The following is a 27645-nucleotide window of genomic DNA, read 5'->3' as shown; positions in this document are numbered from 1 at the left end:
GAATTACACATGTACTGTTGGTCTACAGGGCTCTACTTTTTCCTTTCTGCTTGTTCCTTCTCAGAAATGAAAATTCTCTTCAAACATCCCAAAAAAGGCTAGAATGGTATTAACACCTACGAAAAAGTGCGTAAGAAGCAGCCTAATGATTGTTCTGGTACCTGACTTGTGCTCGTAGGTATCTGTGGATCCGCATGCAGCAGGTGAAGGAGCAGATAGCCGAGCTGTCCAGGAAGCAGGCCTGTCGCCCTCGTGAACCCCAGTACGGTCGACTCTTCCAGGAGCTCCAGCATTACCTCTGCAGCATCGGCCAGGCGTCGGCTGTGGAGGACTTGTTGTCCCACCTGCTGAAAGCCCTGCAGGGTTCCTCCTCCAGATCCAGGTCAGCAACCCAGGCCATCTTGAAGGAGGAGGCCGTGTGGCAGAACTCCCAGCAGCGCTTCTGCCAGAGGCTGCTGGAGGACTACCCGTTGTACCCTGATGTAGTCGGGCCGGTGAGGACCGGCATTCTCCAGCTTCGGTACGGAATGAGGCTGGTTGCCTCCCAGGTGGCCAGCTCTCTCACTCCTGTTCCTGGTCTGCCCAAACTGGTGTCCTGCCTGCTGGCCTTCCCTTCCATGACCCCCAGCCTGCCGTCCTACCTGGCCCGGGCAGACTTCTTGTGCACCAGGAATTGTAAGGACGTCCTGGGCAGCCTGGTGAAGCTTCTACCGCAGCAGGATGTTGAGCGCGTGGTCCCACGGTCTTCCACTCTGCTCCTTAACGCTCTGCTTTATGTGCAGTGCCACACACTGTCCACAGGAGAGTTCAGCCGTGATGCGTGCACCCTCTTCAGACACATCTGTCAGGTCAGAGCTTGGATCAGCTTCTAGCTACCTTTTGTGCAACAACTTTGAGTGTTATCATTAAAGTGGAACTACTGTTTTTTACAACCTGGACCTTATTTCTGGCATAAAATACGATTGTTTACTCACCCATATAACTTTGGTGTCATTTGGAGTCGTTCGGGAGATATTTAGATATGCGTATATCCATATAGTGGGAGTGAATGGGGCACCGAAACCCAGCTTCAGAATAACACATTATCTGTCCGTTGTTACCTGTTATCATCATCCGGGGTCTGTAGATTGACCTACAGACCCCGGATGATGATAACAGGTAACTCCGGACTCAACGGGGAATAGCACTAGCGTATCATAACAACATGCTTTTCGGTGCCCCAGTCACTCCCACTATATGGATATACGCAGATCTAAAAATCTCCCGAACGACTCCAAATGACACCAAAGTTATATGGGTGAGTAAACGACCGTATTTTATGCCAGAAATAAGGTCCAGGTTGTAAAAAACAGTAGTTCCCCTTTAAATATAAAATAGGTTCTCTTTCATAGAGAATCAATCAGAGAACAGGGGTTATAGTCATAACCTTAAGCTTCTGCTACAGATGTTGAACTGAAAAACATGCTGCTTCTCTCCGTCTCTGTTGTGGTCCACCTCAGGCTCTGGTGAACGAGTGGGACGAGCAGGAAAGGCTGAAGAGGGAGCGGGAGCAAATGGAGGACAGTCTGTACCGCAACCGGAGCCGACTGCACGGCTCAGGACTGACCGAGGACGAGCAGGACGAGAAGGACTTCAGGAACCAGTTTCCTCTGTTCAGCAAGGTATTCCCATATAGCTGTTCCAGAACGGTTAAAGAGACGGGTTTCTTCAGGTAGTTTACCGTAGTCGAAGTAGTAAATACAGTAAATGGTGGGTTACAGGTCAGAGGTCAAAAGAATTCACATTGTGGGAAGCGTGAATGTCCACGTCCCGCTTACTATATGAATGTACGTCCTATTCTACGTTACATGTCCATACCTTTTCCAGGACTTTGAAGACATCATGTCCCAGCCAACTCTGGAGGGTCCGGTGGACAGGGAGCTGGAGGGGAAGGAAGACAAATCCCAGGAGGAGTCTCATGAGACGAGCTCCCTGTGTCCGGCAGACATGAACACAGTGGTCCAGGTGCACCGGCAACTGTGTCTGGGATATGGCAAGTCACTGTGGTACCAGAGCACGGCGCCAGCCAATCGCAGCAAAGAACACATCAAAGCTCTGGTCTCCTCCTTCCAGATCGCTTCACCTATGATATCGCATTTCTATCATCTGATCGGTTAGTAGCTTTGTCTTTTCTCCGTCACATTTGAAACACATTTCTGCATTCTTATCAACGTATTTCCTCCTCAGATTCAGAGCTGGATCCACAGCTGGCTGGCAGCAAATTGCTGCTCTCCGCGCTGCTGCAGAACACCGTGCAGGGCTCAGGAGGCGTCGACGGTCTGGCTGTCGCCTCAGAAGGACCGTACGACTTCTACAAAGAGCCCAACATGAGCGAGGCCCGCCTCGGTCTTCCTGTTCTGCAACAAATGCTTGTGGCAGTAAAGCAGAGACTAGAGGACTGGCCAGAGCACCCGGTTCTCGTAGAGGTCAGTTAGCAAGTTAGCATCTACTTGACATGTAACTTACATGATGTGACAAACTTAAGTGGCGTAAGATCTTGTGGATCCGTTCCTTTCAAAGAGCTGTCCAAAAGACTGGCTCATTTTGATATGTATTTATTTTTACGATGCTAGCCTGGCGGTAACTTATCCTTGAAATAAGCACTGCGACAGGGTAAGATCTGGATCAGAATCATTCAAACTTAGATATCCCACCAGTACATATTCTTTTGGCGAGATATCTGATGCTTTATTTATCACGTGAGAAATTCAGTAGACCCGAGTCCATGGCGATGCTCACCACTACTGTACCAGCTCCGTCAACATCTCAAAGCAAAGCAGGAGCTTCTACGACTCGGTTCCCATCGTTCGTTAGGGTTAGGGTTAGGGTTGGGGGAGCCGGTCAATAGATTCGGTTCGTTTGCTAATATCACAACTCTAATAATCATGTTTGCATGTGCATTGTTTCCAGCTGATTGTGGTGATCGAGAGGATCTTGGCTTTCAGTCTAGCCAGCCCGCTGGCCAAGTTTCTGAATGGTCTGGAGATCTTGCTCAGCAAAGCACAGGTGAGATACCTCATGGGCCATCACAGTTTATTACTTTTAAAAGTAAAATAAATGATTGGCATTATTAATAGCATATGAAACATCATGAAGGTTATCTGCTTACTATTTACTTGCTCATCAGGACTGGGAGAATAACGCCAGCCGCTCAGTCTCTCTGCGGAAGGAGCTGGAACCAGTCACGCAGCTCATTATCCAGTGGCGCAAACTCGAGCTCAAGTAAGACGAAGAGAGATTATTATTATTATCACTTTTAAGATGCAAACTAGTCGTTAACCTGTGTTTTTCTCAGCACTGGACGATACTGCAGTGGCAATATATAGTATGTGGTGTTTATCCTCTAAATGTTGTCCTGTTGTCACTTTTGCTTGGTAGTTGCTGGTCGAGCAGTCTGGACAACGCCGTGAAGCGGCACACTGAGAAATCCACCCCACACTGGTTCTCCATCTACCAGCTGGTAGAGAAGTATCTAGAGGAACAGAGGGGGGATGCTGTCACAGGTACATAAGGTTCAGAGTGTGTGTGGAGAAAACTGATGAATCAGATGGTAATGAAGAACAATATGTGTTGAGCAGTGATAGCTCACTACTACAACTTAAAGGGGAACTGGCATTTCTGGCATGAAATACGATCGTTTACTCACCCATATAACTTTTGTGTCATTTGTAGTCGTTCGGGAGATATTTAGGTCTGCGTATATCCATATAGTGGGAGTGACTGGGGCACCGAAACGCAGCCTCTTCGTTCATTTCACCAATATTTTGTTATGATACCTGTTATCATCATCCGGGCTCTGTAGATTGACCTACAGAGCCCTGCGCGGCCCTCAGCGATGACATCATACAGGTCAGAGGTTAGTAGGTCAATCTACAGACCCCGGATGATGATAACAGGTAACACCGGACTCAACGGAGAATAGCACTAGCGTATCACAACAAAATATTGGTGAAATGAACGAGTTTCGCGGCAGATAATGCGTTATTTAGAGGCTGCGTTTCGGTGCCCCATTCACTCCCACTATATGGATATACGCAGTTCTAAATATCCGAACGACTCCAAATGACCCCAAAATTATATGGGCGAGTATATATCCATATATTTTATGCCAGAAACAAGGTCCAGGTTGCAAAAAAACAGTAGTTCCCCTTTAACTAACCAGAAAGAAAACGTAGCACATTTAAAAACTGTATCCAACATTAGAACAAGTGTGCAGGAGGAAAAAAGAATATTAACTCCTGCTTTGTCGTCCTGCTGTCGTCCTGTCCAGGTGAGGAGGTGGAACGCCTCTCCCTGTCCTCAGTGTCCACCACGCTGCGCAGCTTCATGGAGAGCTCCACCCTGGGCGAGTTCCACACACGCCTGGCAATGCTGCTCAGCTTCCACTGCCACGTTCTGCTGGTCCCCGACCAGCCTGGACAAGGTCAGTACCGCAGCCGTATCCAAGTAGACATTGACAAATGTTGTTGAAAGATCAAAATGTAACACCTATCGCGCTGAAGATGCATTTGACCTGTGCTTTTAGTCTGTGAGATAGTCTTGCACCTTTGATGCGGGAATGGCATGCTAACTGTGCATTTGTCTTGCAGAGCCTTTGTCCAGTCTTCTGTGGAACCTACACAAATATTACAGTCAGTTCTCTGAATGCATTCAGGCCAAAATCACTCAGCTCCGACAGCCCATTGAGAAGGAGCTCAAGGTCAGCATTGGTGTTTTGTCGTCTTCTGTCTTTACTCTGAAACCGTATTCGGACGTGCCAGATTAAAGACTTTGAGTGACTCACATGGTCCCTCATGTGTGATGTGAATTCTTCTTATTCTTCCCAGGGCTTTGTCAAGATCTCCAAGTGGAACGACGTCAGTTTCTGGTCCATCAAACAGTCGGTGGAGAAGACGCACCGGTAGACTCTCAACCAGCAACATTTACTTTCTGCAACTCCGGACAGATACCTCCGTCAGCTCATTCACGCCGATGCTTTTCTTCCAGTACTCTTTTCAAGTTCGTCAAGAAGTTCGAAGAGGCTCTCAGCGGTCCGAGCGTTCCTGCTCTGGTGGAACAGGGAAGCAGCGCGAGCCTGGACAGCGTGGACACCAACCCAGAGGAAACGCCCATCCACCGTGTTCACCGGGCTCTAAAAAGCACCCTGCCTGGAAAGGGCAAAGATCTGCGGGTACGGGTCTCACTGTTGAACAATGTTGAAGTGGTTGAAGGATGTTGAGGTTAGAGCTACCAAGGCAGGAGGTCTTTTTCTTCTCACTGAGCGGTCTTTTGCGTATTTCAGAATGAGAGCCCGGAAGAAGGGGTTGAAGCGTCCTCTCTTCAGGGACGCCTGCCAAATCTGTCCAGGAAAATGAAGAAGCTCTGCATTCAGCTGGTGAAGAAAAACCCGGCGCCCGAGCTGGCTGAAGACCTGGACTGCTTCACCGGTAAGAAAGTGGGACACCCACTCCCTGCTCCAGCGTCGTTTCGTCAGTTCTCAATAGACAGCTGTCCTCTCTGGCACTAGATTAGCGACTATTGGCAGCCTACGTCAACAAAAACTCCACAAAGCCACTTCCACCGATCAGTTGCCTCCTCAAACCCCCCTCGATACTAACTCATCCTTCTCTTCTTGTTTCCAGGCGAGGTCATCAGCAACCTGCGGGATCTCCAGAGCCTCACCATCGACACGTCGGCGGAGAAGGAGAAGCAGAAGGCCGAGGTCAAGCACATCCTCCAGCAGAAGCAGAGGGCTCTCTCCGACCTGTTCAAGATGCTCTCGGAAATAGGTGCCCCCCCTCTCCCATTTACACTTTTTCCTTACGTGCGTCGTCCATCACGATTTAATTAACGTCCTGCTTGTGTCGTCGCCCCGCCAAGGTCTGTCGTACCGCAAAGGCCTGATGTGGAACAGGACGGCCGACCCAGAGGGAACCCTGTGTATGGACCCGCTGGAGATGACCACCGCGCTCTCTGCTGTCAAGAACCAGGAGCAGGCTGAGAGCATGTAAGGAGACCCCGTTCACTGAGACTGAATTTGTTAGAAGCAGGCTTCACACAAAGCTTATGGTGCCTAATACACCAATAACACACCTTGCAATGCCAACCTAGACACATCAACCTGAGGTTATCGGGTGTTTCGGGTCTTTTAACATCGTACATCCCCGGCTGGGTCGCCTGGGCGAGGGTGTATGATTGATTGAGTGGTCCACGGATCGCCCCTCTTAATCCACAGCCATCTTGACGCCTTTCTTGCTGTACAGTCCCCTTATACCCAACATTTTGAGAGCCCTGCAGAGCGAACCCTCTGCATCTAACCTTGATAGGGCTGTATCGGGTCTTTCCACTCGTTGCTTTGGCATTCGCCTGCCAGGTCCTCCTACTCTGCCCACTTCCGGCCAAAAGCGTCTTCCATCCAGTCTTTCCAGGGGACAAGACGCAAGAACCAAGTCAGGCCTGAGTGTGGTCACTGCTAAATGTAGATGTAGTTGTACAACAGAACGTGCTAAGGCAGAGTTTTCTCTACTGGTGTCAGGGTTATGTTCGGTTCCCCTAGCAATAATGGGAGTGATTCTGTATGGTTTCTACTTTTTAACCCCCCTTCCTCTGGATTCTCGATCTTTTAGGTTGTTTACAGAGTTGTTGACGGCATGGGATGGATGTCAGAAGTACTTCTACAGTTCATGGGCCAGGGTGATGGCCCAGCAGACTGCTCTCCAGGCCGCTGCCAAGGTGAGACACACATACCGACTGTTTTGTTATCCTCGGAATTACCTGAAGGCGAAAGATTACACTGAAGAGATGTTCCTCCTGTGTTGTCGGTATGTGTTTTTAACCTCACAGTCTGAATTGTGTTTGCTGCCGTCTGGTTGCAGGAGCTGGGTCTGGGCAACATAGAGCGCTGCAGAGGCTTCACCTCCCACCTGTTCAAGCTTCTGCTGAGACAGCGGCAACGACTAGCCAAGCTCACCGAGCAGTGGGTCCATCTCAGGTTAGTTTGCTGGCCCGTCACTCTGGGTTGACTGTGACATGTTGTAAACAAGACGTCATCACCTCAACGTTTTATACTGTTGGACAGCGGCGTAAAAGTTTGTCATAATTAGCTTGTTAAATCAACCTCAAACCTTTTCTCAATCAAATGGTAAAAGACTTCCAGATAGCCCAATACTTGAAGGAGAGGCACGGTATGAGTCTCCCGCTCCTGTAGATGACCTGCCCTTTAGAGAGTATAAGTATTTGGATTTTGGCCAGTTTATCCACGTCCAAGTGGACATTTGTCCCAGATGTTACAAGACATCCTTCAGGTTTCCTGATCTATTGCGTTGATGAAAGCACTAATCCTTATTTCAACTTCAAAGCGATCCAATATGGTGTAGGTCCCCCTTTGCCACAAAAACCTCTCTCATCCATCGAGGCGAGGTAAACCTCTGAAGGTGTGCTACATCTACATCTGGCACAAGACATTAGCAGCAAATCATTTCAAGCTCCACAAGTTGCGAAGTTGGACCCCTGTGTATTGGTCTCGGGTGTTGAGCACATCCCACAGATCTTCAATTTCGTCGACATCTGGGGAATTAGGAGGCCCGGTCAACACCTTGAGCTCCTCAAACCCTTCCTGAATCTTTTTTTCTTTGCTCTGTGGCTGAAATACTGTTTCCGTTAAGGGTTGCAAATGGTAAACGTTTAAGCAGCAGCCACATGTACAGAAAGGTCGCCCCAGGAGAACAGAAGAGCTCAGTCATCCAACCATCCCAGCTTTGCCCTTATCGAAGTTGCTCAAAATCTTTTCCTGCTTCACATCAAATTTTAAGGACAAAGTGTTCACTTGCTGCCTAATATATCCTGTGGTCCTAATGTTATGGCTGATTTGTTTAATTTAAATAACACAAATGAAAATAAATCAAACATCAGATGCAAACTGAGTTAATTTTGGGATTGGGGATGTCTTTGTCTTTTTCGGAAATCCAGGAGGTTAACAAACAACGTCCAGGGCATCAAGGACCACGTCCAGAGTCACGGTGAAGACCACGGCTGCCTCCTCCCGCCTCAAGCCTCTCTCCAGGACTGGATATTAAGAGGCCAGGCGCTGGCTGCCCAGTGCACCACCCTTCTGCAGCAGCTGGCCTGGCTGCTTCAGTGCTGCCCCGAGGACCCGCAGAAGAAGGAGGAGGAGGAGGAGGAGGAGGCGGCGAGTAGCTGCAGGCAGCACACCCTGAGGTGCCCTTCCCCTCTGGCAGCCCAGCGCCAGCCCCCTGGGTGCCTGATGAGGAGGGGAGACGCCGCTTGGTGCCAGCTCCACCAGCGTGTCACGGGAATGCTAAAGCAGAGCGAGAGCGTGAAGACGGAGTTGGACTCTGCAGCACAGCAGGCCTCGGAGAGCGTGCTCCACACATGGTACGCTTGAGTTCAGCTGAAATCTGAAGCAGCAGTGACAAAAGAGAAAAAAACGTCCCAACCATGTTGTTGTTGTTTGTTACAGGAACTACTTTACTACGTGCTGCGCTGCCTTCGATGGGCTGGAGGCCGTGGTGGTGCAGATGCCCGCTGTGGAGCAGCTCTTCACCCCGGCCGTGCGCGTCGGCAGCGCAGACAGCCAGCCGGCCATAGCCAAGAGCTTGCAGTACGTCAGGGGGCAAGTGCAGGCTGACGTCGCCGAGTTCACAACCTGGAAGACCCAGCTGCTCTCACTGGGACACCACCACATAGGTAACTCAGCAGTCACACCAATACTTAATATTCCTTCAGATATTACTGCTAGACTTCCTCCTGAGAGACGAGCTTATTTCCTTTACAGATCACCAGTCTGCCTTCTGTACCGAGTTCTCTGCCGAGATGGAGGCAAACATCAACACAGTGCTGTGTGCTGTCCAGAAACTTGTGAAGAGAAAGGAGGAGAAAGAGCAGCGGGGGCAGGAAGACGTCAAGAGAGGTGAGGAGGAAGCAGTCAAAGCCAGCAGTGATCCCCAACCCTACTGAAATATTAATTCATTCCCCTGTAGAAGATTACATGAAGCTGATTTGCTTCTTTCCATTAAAGTATACGTTCGAACTAGTGGCAGGCCATGTAAAATGACATAGATGGTGCGCAGAGGTCGCCAACTTTCTGCAAAGTCAGTCTCTACAGACCTCCAAACTTCATGTGGCCTTCAGATTAGCTCAAGAACAGTGTAGAGAGCTTCATGGAATGGGTTTCCATGGCCGAGCAGCTGCATCCAAGCCATACATCACCAAGTGCAATGCAAAGCGTCTGATGCAGTGGTGTAAAGCACGCCACCACTGGACTCTAGAGCAGTGGAGACGTGTTCTCTGAAGTGATGAATCACGCTTCTCCATCTGGCAATCTGATGGACCAATCTGGGTTTGGTGGTTGCCAGGAGAACAGTGCTTGTCTGACTGCATTGTGCCAAGTGTGAAGTTTGGTGGAAGGGGGGGTTATGGTGTAGGGTTGTGTTTCAGGAGCTGGGCTTGACCCCTTAGTTCCAGTGAAAGGAACTCTGAATGCTTCAGCATACCAAGAGATTTTGGACAATTCCATGATTCCAACTTTGTGGGAACAGTTTGGGAACGACCCCTTCCTGTTTCAGCATGACTGCTCACCAGTGCACAAAGCAAGGTCCATAAAGACATGGATGAGAGAGTTTGGTGAGGAAGAACTTGACTGGCCTGGTAGAACACCTTCGGGATGAATGCGCTTCTGGAAGAATGGTCAATAATTTCCATAAACACACTCCTAAACCTTGTGGAAAGCCTTCCCAGAAGAGTTGGAGCTGTTATAGCTGCAAACCAACGTCATATTAAACCCTATGGATTAAGAATGGGATGTCAAATACTGTCCAAAGACATGCTCGTTGGGTTCATTGGTGATGCTAAATTGGCCGTAGGTGTGAGTGTGAATGGTTGTCTGTCTCTCTGTGTTAGCCCTGTGATAGACTAGAGACCTGTCCAGGGTGTACCCCGCCTCTTGCCCAATGACAGCTGGGATAGTCTCCAGGAAAACGTTGTCCATTCCAGATTTAGATCTTAACTAGTTTGCAACCACAGTTTCATGGCATTCATTAATACTTCCTGTTGGTTCTTGGGTAAGATCAACATTCTTTAAGAGTATCTTAGACCACTTGGACCTCTAAGGCGACTTTTTTCCTGTTTTGGTTGTTTCTCCTTTGTTGTCAGTACAAGAACACAACCTGTTTCTCAATATTTCATTGCAAGCTGTTGCTGTTCTGACGTTTCAGAGAGCGCTGAAGAAGAGGAGGAGGCAGAGCCCGAGGAGGCCGCCGAGGACCTGCTCAAGCCTGGCCACCTGACTCGGCTCCTGGAGGAGGAGCTGGAAGCTGAGGTGGAGGCTCTTAGCCTGGGAGACATTAGCGCCGGGCTGGAGAGGCTGCTGAGCTGCCTGAAGACGCGCAGAGACTCCTGTCAGCTACCACAGCTCAAGGTACCATTAAAAACGCCTGCACACGTAGGCGTACTTTTAAAGCTCGCAAAGGAGTGACGTCTCTTAGCGCATGTGTTTGTGTCTCTGCTGACTGGTGTATGTGTCCAGGAGGTAAATAGAGCGTGCAGGATGCTGGTGTGCCTGGAGCCTCTGCTGGGTATCTACTCCGACCTGGTGCGTTACTACCTGGCCGTGTCCCTGGGAGCACACAGGAGCACGGGCAAACTGCTGTCTGTCCTGGCCAGCATCTTCACCGAGCTCGCTCAGAAGGTACACGGACTCTTTTAATGTTTATATGATGATGATAACGGTCGGCGTAGCGTGTGAATATCACATTTGGGACGAGCTAACATCCGCTGTGACTTCCTCTTCAGGGTTTCTGCCTGCCTCAGGAGCTGATGGCCGGTGGAGACGGAGAAGGGGCCACGGAGTTTCACGATTACGAGGGCGGTGGCATAGGAGAGGGCGAGGGCACCAAAGATGTCAGCGACAAGATCGAGAATGAAGATCAGGTAATGGAAGACCTGAAATCAGTGCTATAACATCCAGTAATCTACTTAGAAATAATAAAAAACATCTCATGATCATCATGTTGAAATTAAATACTGAGTGTATCCGTGCTTGTGGTACAAAGTGCTTTTCTTATTAAAGCATCAATGCCTTCTGCTTCCCGTTCAGGTGGAGGACACCTTGCAAGAGGGTCAAGAAAAAGAAGAGCAGCAACAGAAAGAGAACATCAAGTCGGAGGACAACGCCATCGAGATGTCGGAGGACTTCGACGGCCAGATGCACGACGGGGATGAGCACGAACCTGGTCAGTTTAACGAGGAGGAACGTGTATCCTCTGTAGCCTCTGAGGGAAGGGTTAGGGTTAGCACTAGAACCAGAAGACTAATACGATTTGAATCTCTTCCGTGGTTGAGAGCGCGGTTTAGCCCTGTTCAGACCTGCTGTTAGCATGCATCCTGAGTGAAGTACAGGGGCACAAGATGCATTAAGCGCCTGTTTGAGACAGGATTGCTCGGACCACATTTGGAGATGGTCTGGGCCTTCTTCTTCTACTACTGTGTCCACTGTGCACATAGATGCTTGGGTTAATTATGTGAGGTTTATTTCGATTTCTAAAATAACTAATGTCAGGGCCAGAGATAAATAAATAGCTCATATAATAACTGGGCATGTGTGCTTTCAGTGCATATCTCATTACATCCCGCAGTTGTATCGTATCTACTATAAGCAAACAGTTCATTGGTCTGAAGAAGCCGAACAACTCAAAAGAGATGGCAACTATTGTGCTGCAAGTGATGTCAGTGTTTGGTTACATACAGAACCTGAAACTGTGATCTCAAGCAGCCTCTCCAGATTCATTTTAATACCTGATGTGAACACGGATTTCCTCTGTTGGAATATTTGCAGGTGAAGACGAGGAGTCGGAGAAAGAGGAGGAGGAGGAGCTCGACAAAAAGATGGGCGACCTGGGAGAAGGCCAGACAGACACCCTGGATGAGAGGATGTGGGGTGATGATGATGATGATGAGGAGCATGAAGGAAGTGACGAGGAGGAGTCTGGCCAGGGCATGGACCAGGTACGACCACGGCGGCATTACTGCCAGAGTCATGAGGAAGCCATATGAGGAACATAATTAGAGCAGGAGTTAGCGCAGGTTTCTGCTGGCTGTGAGTAAATTATTAGTTAAATCTGTCTCACCTAATTTCCTGTCAACAACGTCTTCTCTCAGGGTGAGTCAGAGCTGGTTGCCAAAGACGACAACTTGGATGCGGCAGACCCCAGTAAGGACAAGAAAAACCAGGACAAAGATGAACAGATGGAGGAGGAGAAGACGGACAAGATCAATGAACAAGGAGATGAGGTAATGTTCACAGAACTGAAGGCATCAACAGATACTCCTCTCAAAGGCCAAAATTACTGATGCTGCTTTTAAAATATTCACCTGCAACTCTACAGAATTTGATGCAAACAAACAGCAACGTTACCCACTCACACATTCTAGGCAGCTTCTCAATTTCTGCCAATCCTTAAAGGGGAACTACTGTTTTTTACAACCTGGACCTTATTTCTGGCATAAAATACGATCGTTTACTCACCCATATAACTTTGGTGTCATTTGGAGTCATTCGGGAGATATTAAGATCTGCATATATCCTTATAGTGGGAGTGAATGGGGCACCGAAACGCAGCCTCTAAATAACACATTATCTACGTTATATTTTGTTATCGTACGCTAGTGCTATTCCCTGTTGAGTCCGGAGTTACCTGTTGTCATCAGCGCTCAGAGATGACATCATCCAGGTCAGATGACATCATCCGGGGTCGGTAGGTCAAGCTACGGACCCCGAATGATGATAACAGGTAACTCCGGACTCAACGGGGAATAGCACTAGTGTATCATAACAAAATATTGGTGAAATGAACGAGTTTCACGGCAGATAATGCGTTATTTAGAGGCTGCGTTTCGGTGCCCCATTCACTCCCATTATATGGATATACGCAGATCTAAATATCTCCCGATTGACTACAAATTACACAAAAGTTATATGGGTGAGTAAACGATCGTATTTTATGCCAGAAATAAGGTCCAGGTGGAAAAAAAAGTTTATTCCCCTTTAAGGTTTGTTATTCTCAGCCATGTCTAATCCAGTCATCTTGCCCTTTACTCAGAGGGAGTTTGATGAGAATGAGGTGGACCCCTACCACGGAAAGCAGGACAAGAAGCCGGAGCCTGAGGCCATGGATCTGCCCGAGGACCTCAACCTGGACCAGGATGACGAGGCCGGAGGCGATGGAGAGGGCGAGGACGACGGTGAGACCTGCCACCGCAACACTCGAGAACAGAATATCCAACTAGTTATTATCTAAGTAGATGAATACAGATGCTGCACAGGAACAGGATGGTAGATTCTTAGATAATAATAATAATAATACATTTTATTTATAAGCGCCTTTCAAGACTCGCAAGGTCACTGTACAAAAACATAAAGACACAAAACAAGACAGAATAAACAAATGGAACAGTGCAATCAAGGTGGATAGGCTATCTGGAACAGGTGGGTTTTGAGTCTGGATTTAAAGAGAGGGAAGGAGTCAATGTTTCTGATGTCCGGTGGGAGTGAGTTCCAGAGTTGGGGAGCAGAGCAACTGAAGGCTCTGCTCCCCATGGTACTGAGATCTGAGATCTGATTTTCAGTATGGGAAGTGACAGTGTTTTTGTGTGAACTCTATGTTTGTTCATTTAGAACAGTGGAAAAACGTCCCCTCTCAACTTAGTCAGAGTCTTATGTAAGTTTTTAACTTTTCAGAGGAGAATCCATTCGACATCGACGACAAAGCCATGGAGCTGGATGAAAAAGAGGACGGACAGAAAGACGACGGGGGCGAGGAAGAGGAGAAGGGGGCAGAGACGACGGAAGAGAACCAGCCGGGAGAGGAAAATGATCAGGAGCCTAAAGCCGAGGAGGAGGAGGGGGAGGACGGAGACGAGAAACCAGAGGGGCAGGAGGAGGCTGCTGAAAAAGATGAAATGAAGGAGGAGGAAGAGGATAAAGGACAGGAGGCAGGAAAGGATGACGCTATGACTGTACCAAACGATGAAGGACACAAACCAAAGGTGTGGATGCAAACTGTGGCTGTGCGCTGCATGACCGGCACAGGTGTGTTTTTTCATATAGAGCTTTGTTTTACTGTTGGCACTAATGATTTCAGGAGGAGGAAGAGGAGGAGGAAGGTGGGGACGAGGATGGCGAACAACCAGAGTCAGCTGAGAGGAAAGAGCACAACAGAGACGGTCAGACTGGAGAAGAAAACATTCAGAGTGACACAGCTGTGGAGCTGGCGGGAGAGGCGTCGGAGAGAGACCAGGCTAAAGAGGTAACACTCAGACTCATTAATGTTGAATATACTTCCCCTTTATGACGATGACCAGCAAGTAGAAGGTAAAACGATCTGAGAGCAAGTCTGTGCTTACTTCAGAATCTGTACAGACGTACCCTAGATAGTACAGGACAGGGTTTAAGAAATGCTAGGGGCTAGTCTTTGTTCATTTGTAGATTGTAGTGAAGAAGGTTCAAAGCACAGACTGTATATAAATATGGACTCCACTTCCTTGCATTGGCCAAACTGACGCTATTTTCTCGGGGATTCGGGCGTCGCCATCATGCGAGTTTGTGGCCAGAGTCTGAGCAGTATGGTCCGAGAGTGGAGCCACTCCTATTGGACCCGCCCACACCTCCGCCAAGACTCTTCCACCAGTTTTCGTTTGATTAACACCGCGCTCTGCTCTACCTCCACCAGTTACAAAGAAATGTTGGATTAATCACACTTATTTACTTATTTAGTCCTACTTTCACGATCCTACGGGACCGCTTCACGGTCAACTTCTAGTCATCATGATGTCACATCCTGTTTCTGTAGCGTCAACTAACTAAAACAAAACTTATCAGAAAAATTAGCACTTGAACATACATCAACATTATATTAACGACCTAAAATGACATAAACTACCTTTAAAAAAATTATTTGAGGTGTATTTTAGTGTTTTAGTTTGGCCCAAGTCCCATCCTCTAACATGGAGGAGGTGGAGCTTATGGCCTGTACTGCAGCCAACAACCACCAGGGGGAGCTCTACTTGCTTTGGCTGCACTTTAAAGGACCCGTTCCGCCATCCATCTTTATACAGTGGATAAGAGATTTGACTGGATGCTATTCTAAAGATGAACACATGGCTCTTGGCTCATTCTCAATGGGACCAGTAGCCAATGGAAGACCAGACATGATGCAACTCAAACCGGTGGTTAGCTAAACTGACAAGAACAGCTGAAACATTTGCCAAAATTAGGTTTTCTTACTTCCACCATAAACGTTGGATGTCAAACTCTGACCAAAGTTTTCACCAACTTGGGTTTGGTTTCTCCGATACGACACTTGTTCACATACAAAATACAGAACTCAAGGCATTGGCAGATAATATCAATTTTTCCTAATTTCCCAGGAGCATGGCAGCGGAGCAGCCGATGCCAGCCAATCAGAGGGCCACCAGTCAAAGCTGACGGCGAGAATGGCTTCAGAGAGGCAGACTCGGAGCCAGACTCAGGTAAAGATCTCTCCCAGTTCTTTTTCTCTCTCTTCACGTTCGAATCCGTCCAACCTCGGCTTTTCGTCTGCTCCGTATTCCAGAGCTTCAAGAGAAAACCCGGCCAAGCAGACAACGAGCGCTCGACGGGCGACTACAACGAGCGCATCAATAAGCGGCTGCGCACGGTGGAGCGGAGCAAGGATCGCAACGAGGACCACGGGCAGAGCGACGCCCAGCAGGAATCTGACCTGTACGAACACATCAAGCAGGGGGAGACGGCCTACGACGCGCAGACATACGGTCGGTCCTCACCCAATAAACATACTGTATGTGTCAAGATATAGATACAGATAGTTAACGTTAGTTTTCCTGCTTCCAGACGTTGCCAGCGCCGATCAGGAGAGAGCAGCGGGCCCTCAGCAGGACCAGGACGAGGAGGCGAACGACGACGTTGCCATGGAAACGGAGTGCCAGGAAGAGGAGCTCCAAGCCGCCGAGGTCCAGGAGCTGAACCCCGAGCAGCTGGACTCTTCCAAGCCGTCCCAGAAAGGTGTCGAGGGCGTTTCGTTCTACCGCCCCGCTCGAGTTCAAATGAACCGAACTAAACCGTCTGGTTTATTGTTTCTCAGGTGTGGACGGCGAAGAGATGGAGGTGCAGAGGCAGATGGAGGAGGAGGAGGATGAGGAGAGATGGAAGGACAGGCAGCAACCCAGAGGGGAAGATGGAGCGGACAGGAGCACAGAATCCACCATCCACACTGTTCCTGAGATGCTGCTGAACGCCATGCAGGTAGAGAGCAAACACCTTTCTCAGCTATTGTTCAAAGTTGCTTTAAACGTCTGGTCCTACTGTTCGTAACTATTTTTGTTCTATTTTTATGAGCCATCAGTCAGAACTGGAGAGAAGGGCTAGGCCAGAGCACGTTATTTAGATTAAGACTTAGATAAACTTTGTTGATCCACAGGGGAAATTGCTTGGTCACAGTAGCTGAGTTGCTGGGTTCTGCTCAAGTTAAAAGTTTTTCCTTGCCACCGTTGCCTTCAGGGTTGCTCTGGGGGTTTCAGACCAGATGTTGTAAAGCGTCTTGAGACAATTTGTCTTGTTATTGACGCTATATAAATTTAATTCAATTGAAATAAAATAAAATGCTAATATTTAATTATTTAATAATTTATGAATTTATATATATTTGATAATTTATTACTATATATTAAATAATTTATTAATTTATTTACATCTAATAATTTATTAATATGTCTTTAATTTTATTTATTTAATAATAAATAACTAAAATGCAATAGTATAAGCAAAATGCATATGTACAACTCTACAATAAATAGAAGTAAATGTACACTACATACATAGGAAGGATAAATGACATGATGCACCTACTACATTTACTACAGTTACTAAAATATAACTCTGAAATTAAAGGCACTTATTGTGTCTTTTTTGCCAGTCGGGTTAATTTTTGTTTCTACTTCCTGCTTCACTTTCGCCCAAATTTTTGCTGAATTTTGATAAAAGTTCGCCGAAGAAGAGTCATCCAGATGTCTGTGTCTCCAGGCCTCCTCAGTTAACCTCACCGATTCTTTATTGATCCAAAACAATCAATTCAATAATTGCGGAGATGGAGAATCAGCCAGAAATACTAAGGCAGGAACTCACTACTACCAAGCGGACCAATCACAGCTCTTGTGGTCTGTGTAGAAGTCTGTGTTGTCGCTGTAGCCTCTGTGTCAACTTAATGCAGGAGCATAAACCGCCTATAAGGCTTGGGCTGGTTTTCTCTGACTTTCCTTTTGGTTTAGCCAGGAGATTATGGTGTTAAGAATGTGTTAGAGACAAGGTTTCACTTGGAGAACTGTATTGAAATCATCATCTGTAGCGATAAGCATCAAATTTAATCTTGTAATGTGTCTCCAGAAAACAGAGAGAGACCCAGAAGAGATCAGGAGGGAGATGGAGCAGCAGCTGGAGGCCTGGCACAAACTGACTCCAGGGAATCAGGAGGAGGTGAGGCTGACCTGAGACTTGTAGTTTTTACTGATGCATCAGAATCATTTAATGTCATGATTAAAGAAGCAGAGTGAAGCTTCTGGTCTGATGCAGTGTTGTGTTCTTGTTTGTGGTTTAGGAGAGTGCAGCAGCTTCAATGTGGCACCGGTACCAGACCCTGACCTCGGCCCTCTCCCAGCAGCTGTGTGAGCAGCTCCGCCTCATCCTGGAGCCCACGCAGGCCGCCAAGCTCAAGTCAGTAACACCCCGCTTACTCCTCACTGCAGACTATTCCTCGCCGTTTTCCTCATGGTTTCGTGATTGCACTCGTTTTTTTAACGCATGTGCGTGTCGTGCTGCTCTCCAGGGGCGACTACCGCACGGGGAAGCGTCTGAACATGAGGAAGGTGATTCCCTACATCGCCAGTCAGTTCCGCAAAGACAAGATCTGGCTGAGGAGGACCAAGCCCAGCAAGAGGGAGTACCAGATCTGCCTGGCCGTGGACGACTCCTCCAGCATGGTGGACAACCACTCTAAACAGGTCAGGGAGCTTGACGGTGCACAATGTCAATACACCCGTCATAAACAAGGACTTAGGAAGCCCTGAGGAGGTTCTCAGTCATCCAAAAAGTGGACGTTCTTGAAGACGTTCCTCCACTCATCCAAGTGGCTTCTTCTGTTCCAAGAGACTGGTGGGAAGTGGAGGTTTAACTGTAGGTGTAGCCCATTAGAAACTTGTTTAGATTAGATTATAAAGACTTTATCGTCCTAGTTTGGGCAATTTGATAGTCAACAGCCAAATTCATACCATGAAACAGTACAGTACAATACACAGAAACATAGATATAGATAATAAATGTCATCAGGTGAGTTATCATGACGATATATGTAGCCTACACTGCAAGGACATGCCTAAAGCTTATTTAGAAACCCTACCACTGAGGGAACAGATGATATATCTGTTTGATTTGACCCTCTTAGGGAAGGTAGACCTCTTTCCAGATGGCAAAAGTCGAAACTCAGCGTACAGAGGGTGATGCTGACGACCTTCGCCCTCTGAACAGCTCTTACTTGATCAACCTCGTCAAGCTGCTGCAGGCTAGCTGATTTTTATACGTGATGTTAAGGTTCCTGTACCAGCAAACCAATGCCAACGTTGGGACTGACTCAGTAAAGGACAAATAAAACATTTTTAAAAGTGATCTGTCAACATTAAAACCCCTCAGCCTGCTTAAAAAGAGCAGTCTCTGGTTGGCTTTTTTTGCAGATATAGTCCGTGTTGACCTCAAAAGATGCTTGACTAGTGTCTTAGTCCTGATCAGACCTCGCATTAATTGGAGGGGTGTCCGGATTTCTTTGGTGGTGTGAACGCAACGCATCCTGGGTCAAGTTAATATGTGGCTCATCACTCTTGTGTCCTGCAGCTGGCGTTTGAGTCCCTGTCGGTGATCATCAATGCCCTCACCCTGCTGGAGGTCGGACAGGTGTCTGTGTGCAGGTACGAACATTTGCTTGTATCCGTTTTCTCATTTTTTGCGCTTGAGATGAACATGTGATTGTTGAAGTGACGTGGAACAACGCGCAGGTAGACGCGAGCGCTAACATGTGGCGTCTGCTTGTGTGTCTAGCTTTGGCGAGCAGGTGCAACTGCTGCATCCCTTCCAGCAGCAGTTCAACGACGAGTCAGGGGCTCGGATCCTCAGACTCTGTCAGTTCCAGCAGAAGAAGACCAGAATAGCACAGGTGGGGGAATCCTCCGTCCACTACACGTTGCTTTGAACCCGATGTAAACGCAGTATTTGAATGGATAAAGTAGAAAATGGAACCATGTGATTCCTCCAGAAAGTTGTTGCTGTTAAATAATAAAATCATGCAAATGAGATGGATGGATTTAAGAACACACATATGATGCATTCTTTTCTTTTCTGTTCAACATGACCAATCAAACACAGTACACTGGTGCAGCTCTGATTGTTCATGATGGCCGACTGTTAGACTTACTCTCTTCACATCTCTCTCCGTAGTTTTTGGAGACCTCAACAAACATGTTTCTGGCAGCGCGCTCACAGATTCCAGGATCTTTGAACTCAGGTAAAGACCCACACTGCCTCTTGGCTTATTACACACAGCTGATACTACATTAGTCCCTGCATGGGGACGTTTGTGCAGTTCGTGTTTTTCAAGTCGGTTTGGTGAGCAAAATCGGACTGTTTTTTTACAACCTGGACCTTATTTCTGGCATAAAATACGGTCGTTTACTCACCCATATAACTTTGGTGCCATTTGGAGTCATTCGGATGATATTTAGATCCGCGTATATCCATATAGTGGGAGTGACTGGGGCACCAAAACGCAGCCTCTAAATAACGCATTATCTGATGCGAAACTCGTTCATTTCACCAATATTTTGTTATGATACGCTAGTGCTATTCCCCATTGACTCCAGAGTTACCCGTTGTCATCATCTGGGGTCTGTAGATTGACCTACAGACCCCGGATGATGTCTTCTGACCTGGATGATGTCATCTCTGAGCGCCACGAGCACCCGTGACGGTCGGCTTGTTTTAATTTGCTACTGCTAGTTTTTTTCAACATGGCTGAATATTTTTCCGATTCTGAGGTTGCGGACGAACCATAGCAGTAGCAAATTACAGGTAAACAAGCCGAACGTCGCGGGTGCGCGCAGCGCTCAGAGATGACATCATCCAGGTCAGAGGTTAGTACATCAATCTACAGACCCCAGATGATGATAACAGGTAACTCCGGACTCAACGGGGAATAGCACTAGCATATGATAACAAAATATTGGTGAAATGAACGAGTTTCGTGGCAGATGCGTTATTTAGAGACTGCGTTTCGGTGCCCCAGTCACTCCCACTACATGGATATACGCAAATCTAAATATCTCCTGAACAACTACAAATGACACAAAAGTTATATGGGTGAGTTATTTTATGCTAGAAACAAGGTCCAGGTTGTAAAAAACAGTAGTTCCCCTATAACCACTGTTCTGACCTCCTGCGTTGTCCCTCCTCAGACACGGCCCAGCTGCTGGTCATCGTGTCCGACGGCAGGGGGTTGTTCCTGGAGGGGAAGGAGCGGGTGATGGCAGCCGTGCAGACGGCACGCAGCGCAAACGTCTTCGTCATCTTCGTCGTGCTGGACAACCCCAACTCACGGGTAAGGGACGCAGATTTTTTTGCCCTATTTCCAAACCGCCACATTCAGAGTGTAACTAAACGCCGGTGATGTGCCGCAGGACTCCATCCTGGACATCAAGGTGCCCATATTCAAAGGGCCCGGAGAGCTGCCGGAGATCCGCGCCTACATGGACGAGTTCCCCTTCCCCTTCTACGTCATCCTGCGGGACGTGAACGCCCTGCCGGAGACGCTGAGCGACGCTCTCAGGCAGTGGTTTGAACTCGTCACAGCCGCGGACCAGTAGCTCCGGCGAGGGGTCGACTGTCTCTCGGAGGAATGGAAGGACAAGGCAGCGGCCAACTGCACAACGCCATTCTGCTGCTAGCCTCTCCTCGGCCACAACTCCCAAAAAAAAAAAAAAAAACTGACAAAAAAAAAACTAAAAGAAGAAAGATGGACTTACCGCTGTACATGTGCCTTTATTTTCTTATTTTTACTGTAGATTTTAGTAGAGTTTGATAGCGACCTTTGCTGTTTTGACTTCATCAGGGGGATTCGGTTCCTTTTGTAATATAACGAGGATCGCTTTAACTTGCACGTTTTGAAATAATAGGAACAAAAATGTGATTTTTTTTTTTTTCCCCCTGCGTGTGAAACGCCTCAGTGAAGTGTCAGTAAATACCTCTGTCCCCCCCCTCCCCGTGTACAATAGCCCCCCCAACCCGATTCACGTTTGTGTGGATGTTTTAGTCAGTGTTAACGAAGGTCGTCGAGTCATTCATCCGTCGGCGTGAACACAGCAGCGGGCGTGCAAGAGCTGCAGAGCTTTGAGGAAAAAAGAAGCCTTCCCCCGACGTCACGCACTCGGGAGGAACTCAAAAAAAATGTGCCTTGAAAGAAAGAAAGCATCGCATATCACTCCACGCCTGAACCAACTGTTTTTGAGGCTCCGTCTGTCAGGATTTTTACAGATTCACATCTCGTGCACTTTGGACTGCAGCGACGGTGGAGTCCAGTTTTGATAAAAGACCCCACGTGGAATCGAGTTCTGCGGTTCAAGCACACCTGCTGTGTTCACGCTCCACCCGCGTCGTGTCTCTCTTCTCACATGCATATTGATCGACATATTTTCGTATCGTGGACACGTGTCATGTTTAAGATGTTAACGGCATCCCCTCTCTTAAATTGTGGCATGAATGACCCCGACAATAAACGGTTTACAGTGTGACTCTGGCTCTGCTCATTAATGATTACTGAATTTCTCCCAGTAGATGTAGATGTTGAGGCAGTGGGGATGAAAAACACTTCTGCAAAGAAGAGTGGAAAATGTTCCCAAATCAGTTCTATAGCCACTGTAAGATTTTCTACAGTATGTTACTAATTTTAACACCATTTAATTTTGAGATCTGTGTAACTTTTATGCTTACAGGGCATGGGAATGCAGGGCAGGGGTGTTAAACTCACGATGCTTATAAATGGGTACAGTCCCTCAAAAGGTTGTGGGTTTTTGAGAGGAAGGAGAGTTTTGCCTACGTTGCATGGTTTCATTGATTTAGAACGAACGACGGAAGAGTGAGGTTTAAGGTAAACTTAGTATAACATTAGATTAACATTCAGACACTATACATTGATTTACGTGGAAAAGATGTTAGTCTGTTTGAGAAGGGTCAAATCATTGGCATGCATCAAGCAGAGAAAACATCTAAGGAGATTGAAGAAACTACTAAAACTGGGTTAAGAACTGTCCAACGCATTATTAAAAACTGGAAGGATAGTGGGGAACCATCAGATCAGGGTAAGAAGAGAGGCAGATGAAGTGATGCACCCATCATGCCTAGTGCCTACTGTACAAGCCTGTGGGGGCAGTGCTATGATCTGGGGTTGCTGCAGTTGCTCAGGTCTAGGTTCAGCAACATTACGTTGCCCAAAGAATGAGGTCAGCTGACTACCTGAATATACTGAATGACCAGGTTATTCCATCAATGGATTTTTTTCTTCCCTGATGTTCACGGGCATATTCCAAGATGACAATGTCAGGATTCATGGGGCTAAGATTGTGAAAGAGTGGTTCAGGGAGCATGAGACATCATTGTCACACATGGATTGTCCACCACAGAGTCCAGACCTTAACCCCATTGAGAATCTTTGGGATGTGCTGGAGAAGGCTTTGTGCAGTGGTCAGACTCTCCCATCATCAATACAAGATCTTGGTGAGAAATGAATGCAACACTGGATGGAAATAAATCTGGTGACATTGGAGAAGCTTATTGAAACAATGCCACAGTGAATGTAATCAAAGCTAAAGGAGGTCCAACGAAATATTAGAGTCTTTGACCTTTTTTTTTTTGTTGGCCAGGCAGTGTACATACATACATACTAAGCACACATACAGGGAAATGAGTGTAAAGCAAATGTGAGAGCATTAAGTGTCTGTGTGATGAGAGTTTGAGAGTGAGGAGATGAGAGATACAGAGAATGGAGGCAAGGCCACCTAAAAGAGCTCGGTCTTATATGTGGGAGCACTTTGACGTTATTACCAAAACCTGGAGAGGTGATAACCAGGAAGAGGAACAGACTAAAGCCTAACTCAGAAAAATAAAGGTTTATTTAGTTAAAAAAAAAAAAAAAAAAAAGACAAAAAACAGGTCAGACTTACCTCTGCGGCGGAATTCATGGGTTTCACCAGGTCCCTTTCCACAGGTGTTTAAAATCAAGCACCTAGATTATGAATGTAGACTGCATGGTGCTTGATTAAAACACCTGTGGAAAGGGACCTGATGAAACCCATGAATAGTGATCCTCCTCGTCTTCTTCACCAAGGCCCTTTCTTCAGTCTTCTCAGGTGCGGCTGGTTAAGGTGATTAAGCAGAAGTCAAAGACCCTTGCACAGCCAGTGGAGGAGCAGAGGGACGTAACAAAATGGAAATTATCTTGTTTTTTAATTAAAAAAAATCTTTGAACCACCCAAATCCCCTTCTCAGTTTTACAAGGGACCAACAAGCATTTCACTTTTTTATTTTGTAATTTTGGCACAGTCACACAAGTATATTATTATTATTTTCTATAAAAATAAAATAAAATCAAGCATTTCAAGATACATACAAATACTGTAGCTCCTTTATTGTTTCAAAACACTGGATCATTTCAACGCAGTTGCTTCAGATTGATTCAGTGCTTCAGTTTCTCCATCACTAGTTGGAAAAATCAAATCTGCTGCTGCTGCTGCTGCTTCTTCTTCTTCTTCTTCTTGTTCTGTAAGCTTTATTGACGCTGGACATTCCTATTTGGTTCATTAGCGCCACTAGTGTTTGGCCAAGGAATTGCACCCTAGTAAAATCTGACAACCGCTCTCGGACAAAGTGAGTGACAACACAGAGAACCAATCAGATTTCGGCTGACCCCATGTGGCCCCGCCTCTGGAACCGCCCACGAATGTAGGGGGACCACAGCTAACTGCACTGCCGTCGTGCCTGTTGTCTTCCGCTCCACCAGGGGGCGACAACCGACCGTTTAGCCGCTACTAGCGTCACACAACATCCGCCTCTGAGGCTCTGGGGTCGGGTTGTATCACAGACACAGTGTCGTTCAGACTGTGGTTCAGAGAGATGACAGTTTCAAGGTTACCGTCTGCTGCGCTTTCTTTCAAACAGGTAAATGCTCTCTATCAGTGGAAGGAGAAAATGTTTATCGCTAAAAAAAAAAAAAAAGTTGACACCGGTCTCCTGCGTCTCTCCAGAGGTGTTAGCTTGGTAGCTAAATCCAGCTAGCCACAGTTTGTTTCCTTCATAGATAATGAATACAGGAATAAGTACATATCTAATCTATATGAAGTACATTTCTGCTTAAAAGGTGTTTGTGCCTTTGAGAATTTTCTACATGTCTGCATAAAAACTACTCAAAACAAGTCATAAAAATAGACAAAGAGGAACTAAATCAAACAAGAAATAATATACTTGTTGTTTATTCAGGAAAATGAGCCAATATTACATATCTGTGAGTAAGTAATTGGTAATTACAAGTCCACTGAAGAGCCAAATTAGAGTCTATCTGTTCAGAAGTGTCTCCAGTGATGTGATGTGTCATGAGTGAAAGAGCCGTCTCAAAGAGCCGATGCTTGGTAGTGAGTCAGAAGAGTCGATTCCCATCCAGTGAGAGCCGACTCCTCACTATGTCTTTATCCTTTTGCTCTTTTATCTCTGCTCAAGTGAGGACGGGGGCAGATCTTTGTTTAGATGGACACGCCATGTGTCCAATTACATGTGAGGACATAGACAGACGCTGCGGCCGACTAAGACAGCAGACAGCGGTGAGAAAACGAGAGTACGGACGCATGTAGTTGTGAGTTATGACACCCGTAAAACGAAGCAGCATCCGGCTGAAATTTAAAGACCACAAACCTGCACGAGGACGTTTATACTATTTGGTTTTGGTTTTGCTCGCGTGGATTTGATTGCAGTGTTTTGCTCATTTGTTAAAAGTTTTAAACAAAAGTAAGAATGCTTTTGTAAGAGAATAACTGCACAAAATGAGACATAAGAACACTGAATCCACAAGGGCTTATCGACACTCAAACTATATGTATTTGCTGTGTCGAGCTTAAATATTAGGCTATAAACTATACTAAATAAAGAGCCGCTCTTCTTCGGGAGTCGTGGCAAAAGAGCCGCCTCTCAGAAAAGAGCCGAACTGCCCATCACTAATGTAACGAGACTCTGGTGTCATTCGGTTCCCTGTTCGGTCACAGTCTGATCTGTGTATGATGGCGCAGAATGAATTAGCAAACCTGAGGACGGGAAAGAAAGTTACAAAACCATCTCTGAAGCGTTTGTTAATCCACAAATCCACGGTCGGACAGATGATGAACAAATAGAGGAGAACTGTTACCCTCCACAGGAGTGAGGAAACCCACCAGCATCTCAGAACTGCAGCAGCTCTGTAGACGACGGATCAGCAGTTACCGGAAATGTATCACAGCAGATACTGAAAACAAGGGTTCAAATAGTTTTGCAACTCACAGATATGCATAAATAATTAATTTTCTTACATAAGTAAATGCACAAATATTATATTATTTTCAGTATATTTCTGCCGTATTAGTTTGATTTGGTTCTCTTTGATCATTTCATGGACTTTTGTGAAAAATCTGCTGATGTTTTGAGTCATTTTCTTCCTGAAATGTAAAAAACTGAAGGTCACAAAAACTTTTAAGCGGCCCCGTAATGTAATACAGTTACATGCTGTTATTACAATACATTAACTGCCCCTGTGATTTACATTTACATTGTCTGAGTCTTTGCCCGTGGCAATTCACCGGCGGCACATTCACCATAGTTATCAGGCAAATCCATATCGATGGCTCCCCTCACGTAGGTTTGTCTAAAAAGGCCTACAGAAATTATTATTACAGCCGTTCTGACAATTTTTACTTAGTCCTTCAAGATTATATGTTTTGCTTCCTAAACAGAGGAGCAACTTGAAGTAATTTATCACTTCACACAACACTGCAAGTTCTGAAACCACATCGCTGAGCATGAGGCCAATATTTATCATTTTTTTTGCAGAACTGTGTCCTAATGTCTGTCGTGTTTCTCAGTTTTTACAGAGGCAGAAGGTTCTAGGGCTTTACAGGACCATGCTGAGGACGATCCGGCAGGTACCGGACGAGGCGGACAGGAAGTACCTGAGGGACTGGGCCCGGGATGAGTTCAAGAGGAACAAGAACGCCACAGAGCAGGTACGAGGACGGCGCCGATGTGCTCGCTCTGCGTTACGTAACCAGGTCACGTGTCCGCCGCGCAGAGAGGAGCATGAACCCTGCTGACTTTTTGACTTCCACCGCTCCCGTTACGGACAATTTGTTAATTTCTTTGTCTGGACGGTTTGATTTGATTTGCATCTTGAGCAGATGAATTTGATCAGATAAATATGATTTCAATTAAAGCCTCATGAGAAACATTTCCTTCCTCAAACCACGTTGGACTTAATAGATGACATACTGCTTGTGTATTGACATAGTAATTGTGTCCAGCGTCTTGTGATTGGCTCACATTTCCTCTCTCCTCGTTCGTCCAGGACGCCGTCCGCATGATGATCACGCAAGCCAACAACCACCTGCAGGAGCTGCAGAAGTCTCTGGCGCTGGCCAAGAGTTAACCGGCGTGAGCTGCTCCCGAGTCCTGGCTGTGGACTTTTCTGGACTAGTTCTCTTCTCAGTGGAGACCGTCACGCGGTCTGGTTTGACTCTAAGTGATGAGGGGACCCACGGAGAAAAGGAAGCATCTCGCTGATGTGACGAGTCTCTGGATGGGCTCAGGGACGGACAGATGAACGATGTAGACATGACGGCATCACCCTCCATCTTGTGTGGCACAGTGGTGAAGATAAAGGACACCCACCCCTCTGGCACACGTGTGTTGGCAGGTGCACATATTATATATATATAATAAAGAGAAACTAATGAAACCACAGACGTAAAATTTGCATTTTTTTTTACATCGCCACACACGAGTGCATTATTCATATCCACGAACGACTGCAGTGACTATAGCAGCGAGGGAAGACAGTGATGCTGCAACAGCTTTCCTCATGCAACATATTCACCTCTAATGTTAGGACTGTTCCTTACAAATACACACGACCGGCAGGGGATCAGCTGTCCAGAATCAGAGCTAGGTTTATATACAGCGTTTACACATGGCATAAACAGGCAAATCCAGTATTGCTTCACCTTACTGTGTCCATTCCTGCTGACTGTAAACACTTTACTCCCTCCCATACTCGCCAAGACACAGCAGCTGGCCTCAAACCCGTAGAATAATTATGCACTTCCGCTCCGTTTAGTTGCGGTGAATCGTTTCAGCCATGTGTTATATGTCAACATAAGGGATTTATAAACGTAGCTCGGGTGAAAGGAATCGACTACAGTAAGCATCTCGGGTGCGATTTAACAATGACATGTTTT

The 27645-nt window shown here is 46.7% G+C and overlaps 2 protein-coding genes across 2 annotated transcripts in view; both read left to right on the top strand.

Annotated features, from left to right (window-relative positions):
- The window catches only part of mdn1 (midasin AAA ATPase 1), a 55677-nt gene extending 33383 nt beyond the window's left edge, over positions 1 to 22294 (top strand). Inside the window, exons 63-102 of the mRNA XM_084560468.1 lie at positions 179 to 848; positions 1500 to 1661; positions 1867 to 2152; positions 2227 to 2465; positions 2950 to 3045; positions 3167 to 3261; positions 3418 to 3542; positions 4310 to 4462; positions 4629 to 4738; positions 4866 to 4939; positions 5026 to 5209; positions 5321 to 5465; positions 5661 to 5807; positions 5899 to 6025; positions 6645 to 6750; positions 6894 to 7009; positions 7987 to 8412; positions 8498 to 8724; positions 8813 to 8947; positions 10251 to 10453; positions 10562 to 10723; positions 10828 to 10965; positions 11132 to 11267; positions 11870 to 12039; positions 12193 to 12324; positions 13134 to 13275; positions 13772 to 14079; positions 14175 to 14339; positions 15460 to 15561; positions 15645 to 15843; positions 15923 to 16093; positions 16173 to 16333; positions 17471 to 17560; positions 17682 to 17797; positions 17910 to 18084; positions 18968 to 19041; positions 19172 to 19286; positions 19568 to 19634; positions 20581 to 20723; positions 20803 to 22294. Of these exons, the coding sequence (XP_084416594.1) occupies positions 179 to 848; positions 1500 to 1661; positions 1867 to 2152; positions 2227 to 2465; positions 2950 to 3045; positions 3167 to 3261; positions 3418 to 3542; positions 4310 to 4462; positions 4629 to 4738; positions 4866 to 4939; positions 5026 to 5209; positions 5321 to 5465; positions 5661 to 5807; positions 5899 to 6025; positions 6645 to 6750; positions 6894 to 7009; positions 7987 to 8412; positions 8498 to 8724; positions 8813 to 8947; positions 10251 to 10453; positions 10562 to 10723; positions 10828 to 10965; positions 11132 to 11267; positions 11870 to 12039; positions 12193 to 12324; positions 13134 to 13275; positions 13772 to 14079; positions 14175 to 14339; positions 15460 to 15561; positions 15645 to 15843; positions 15923 to 16093; positions 16173 to 16333; positions 17471 to 17560; positions 17682 to 17797; positions 17910 to 18084; positions 18968 to 19041; positions 19172 to 19286; positions 19568 to 19634; positions 20581 to 20723; positions 20803 to 20988 (6778 nt within the window). The 3' untranslated portion in view covers positions 20989 to 22294. The remainder of the gene's footprint in view (positions 1 to 178; positions 849 to 1499; positions 1662 to 1866; positions 2153 to 2226; positions 2466 to 2949; positions 3046 to 3166; positions 3262 to 3417; positions 3543 to 4309; positions 4463 to 4628; positions 4739 to 4865; positions 4940 to 5025; positions 5210 to 5320; positions 5466 to 5660; positions 5808 to 5898; positions 6026 to 6644; positions 6751 to 6893; positions 7010 to 7986; positions 8413 to 8497; positions 8725 to 8812; positions 8948 to 10250; positions 10454 to 10561; positions 10724 to 10827; positions 10966 to 11131; positions 11268 to 11869; positions 12040 to 12192; positions 12325 to 13133; positions 13276 to 13771; positions 14080 to 14174; positions 14340 to 15459; positions 15562 to 15644; positions 15844 to 15922; positions 16094 to 16172; positions 16334 to 17470; positions 17561 to 17681; positions 17798 to 17909; positions 18085 to 18967; positions 19042 to 19171; positions 19287 to 19567; positions 19635 to 20580; positions 20724 to 20802) is intronic.
- Positions 22295 to 24198: 1904 nt separating this feature from the next.
- On the top strand, positions 24199 to 27201 carry lyrm2 (LYR motif containing 2). Its single transcript, XM_084560013.1, has 3 exons — positions 24199 to 24334; positions 26278 to 26418; positions 26757 to 27201. Exons 1-3 carry the CDS (start codon positions 24290 to 24292, stop codon positions 26835 to 26837), a joined length of 267 nt encoding a protein of 88 aa, XP_084416139.1. The 5' UTR covers positions 24199 to 24289; the 3' UTR covers positions 26838 to 27201.
- The last annotated feature ends 444 nt before the right edge of the window (positions 27202 to 27645 follow it).

This window comes from Chelon labrosus (assembly GCF_963514085.1).
Source record: "Chelon labrosus genome assembly, chromosome: 14".
Taxonomy (NCBI): domain Eukaryota; kingdom Metazoa; phylum Chordata; class Actinopteri; order Mugiliformes; family Mugilidae; genus Chelon; species Chelon labrosus.
This window is presented reverse-complemented; position numbering and strand designations above follow the sequence as displayed.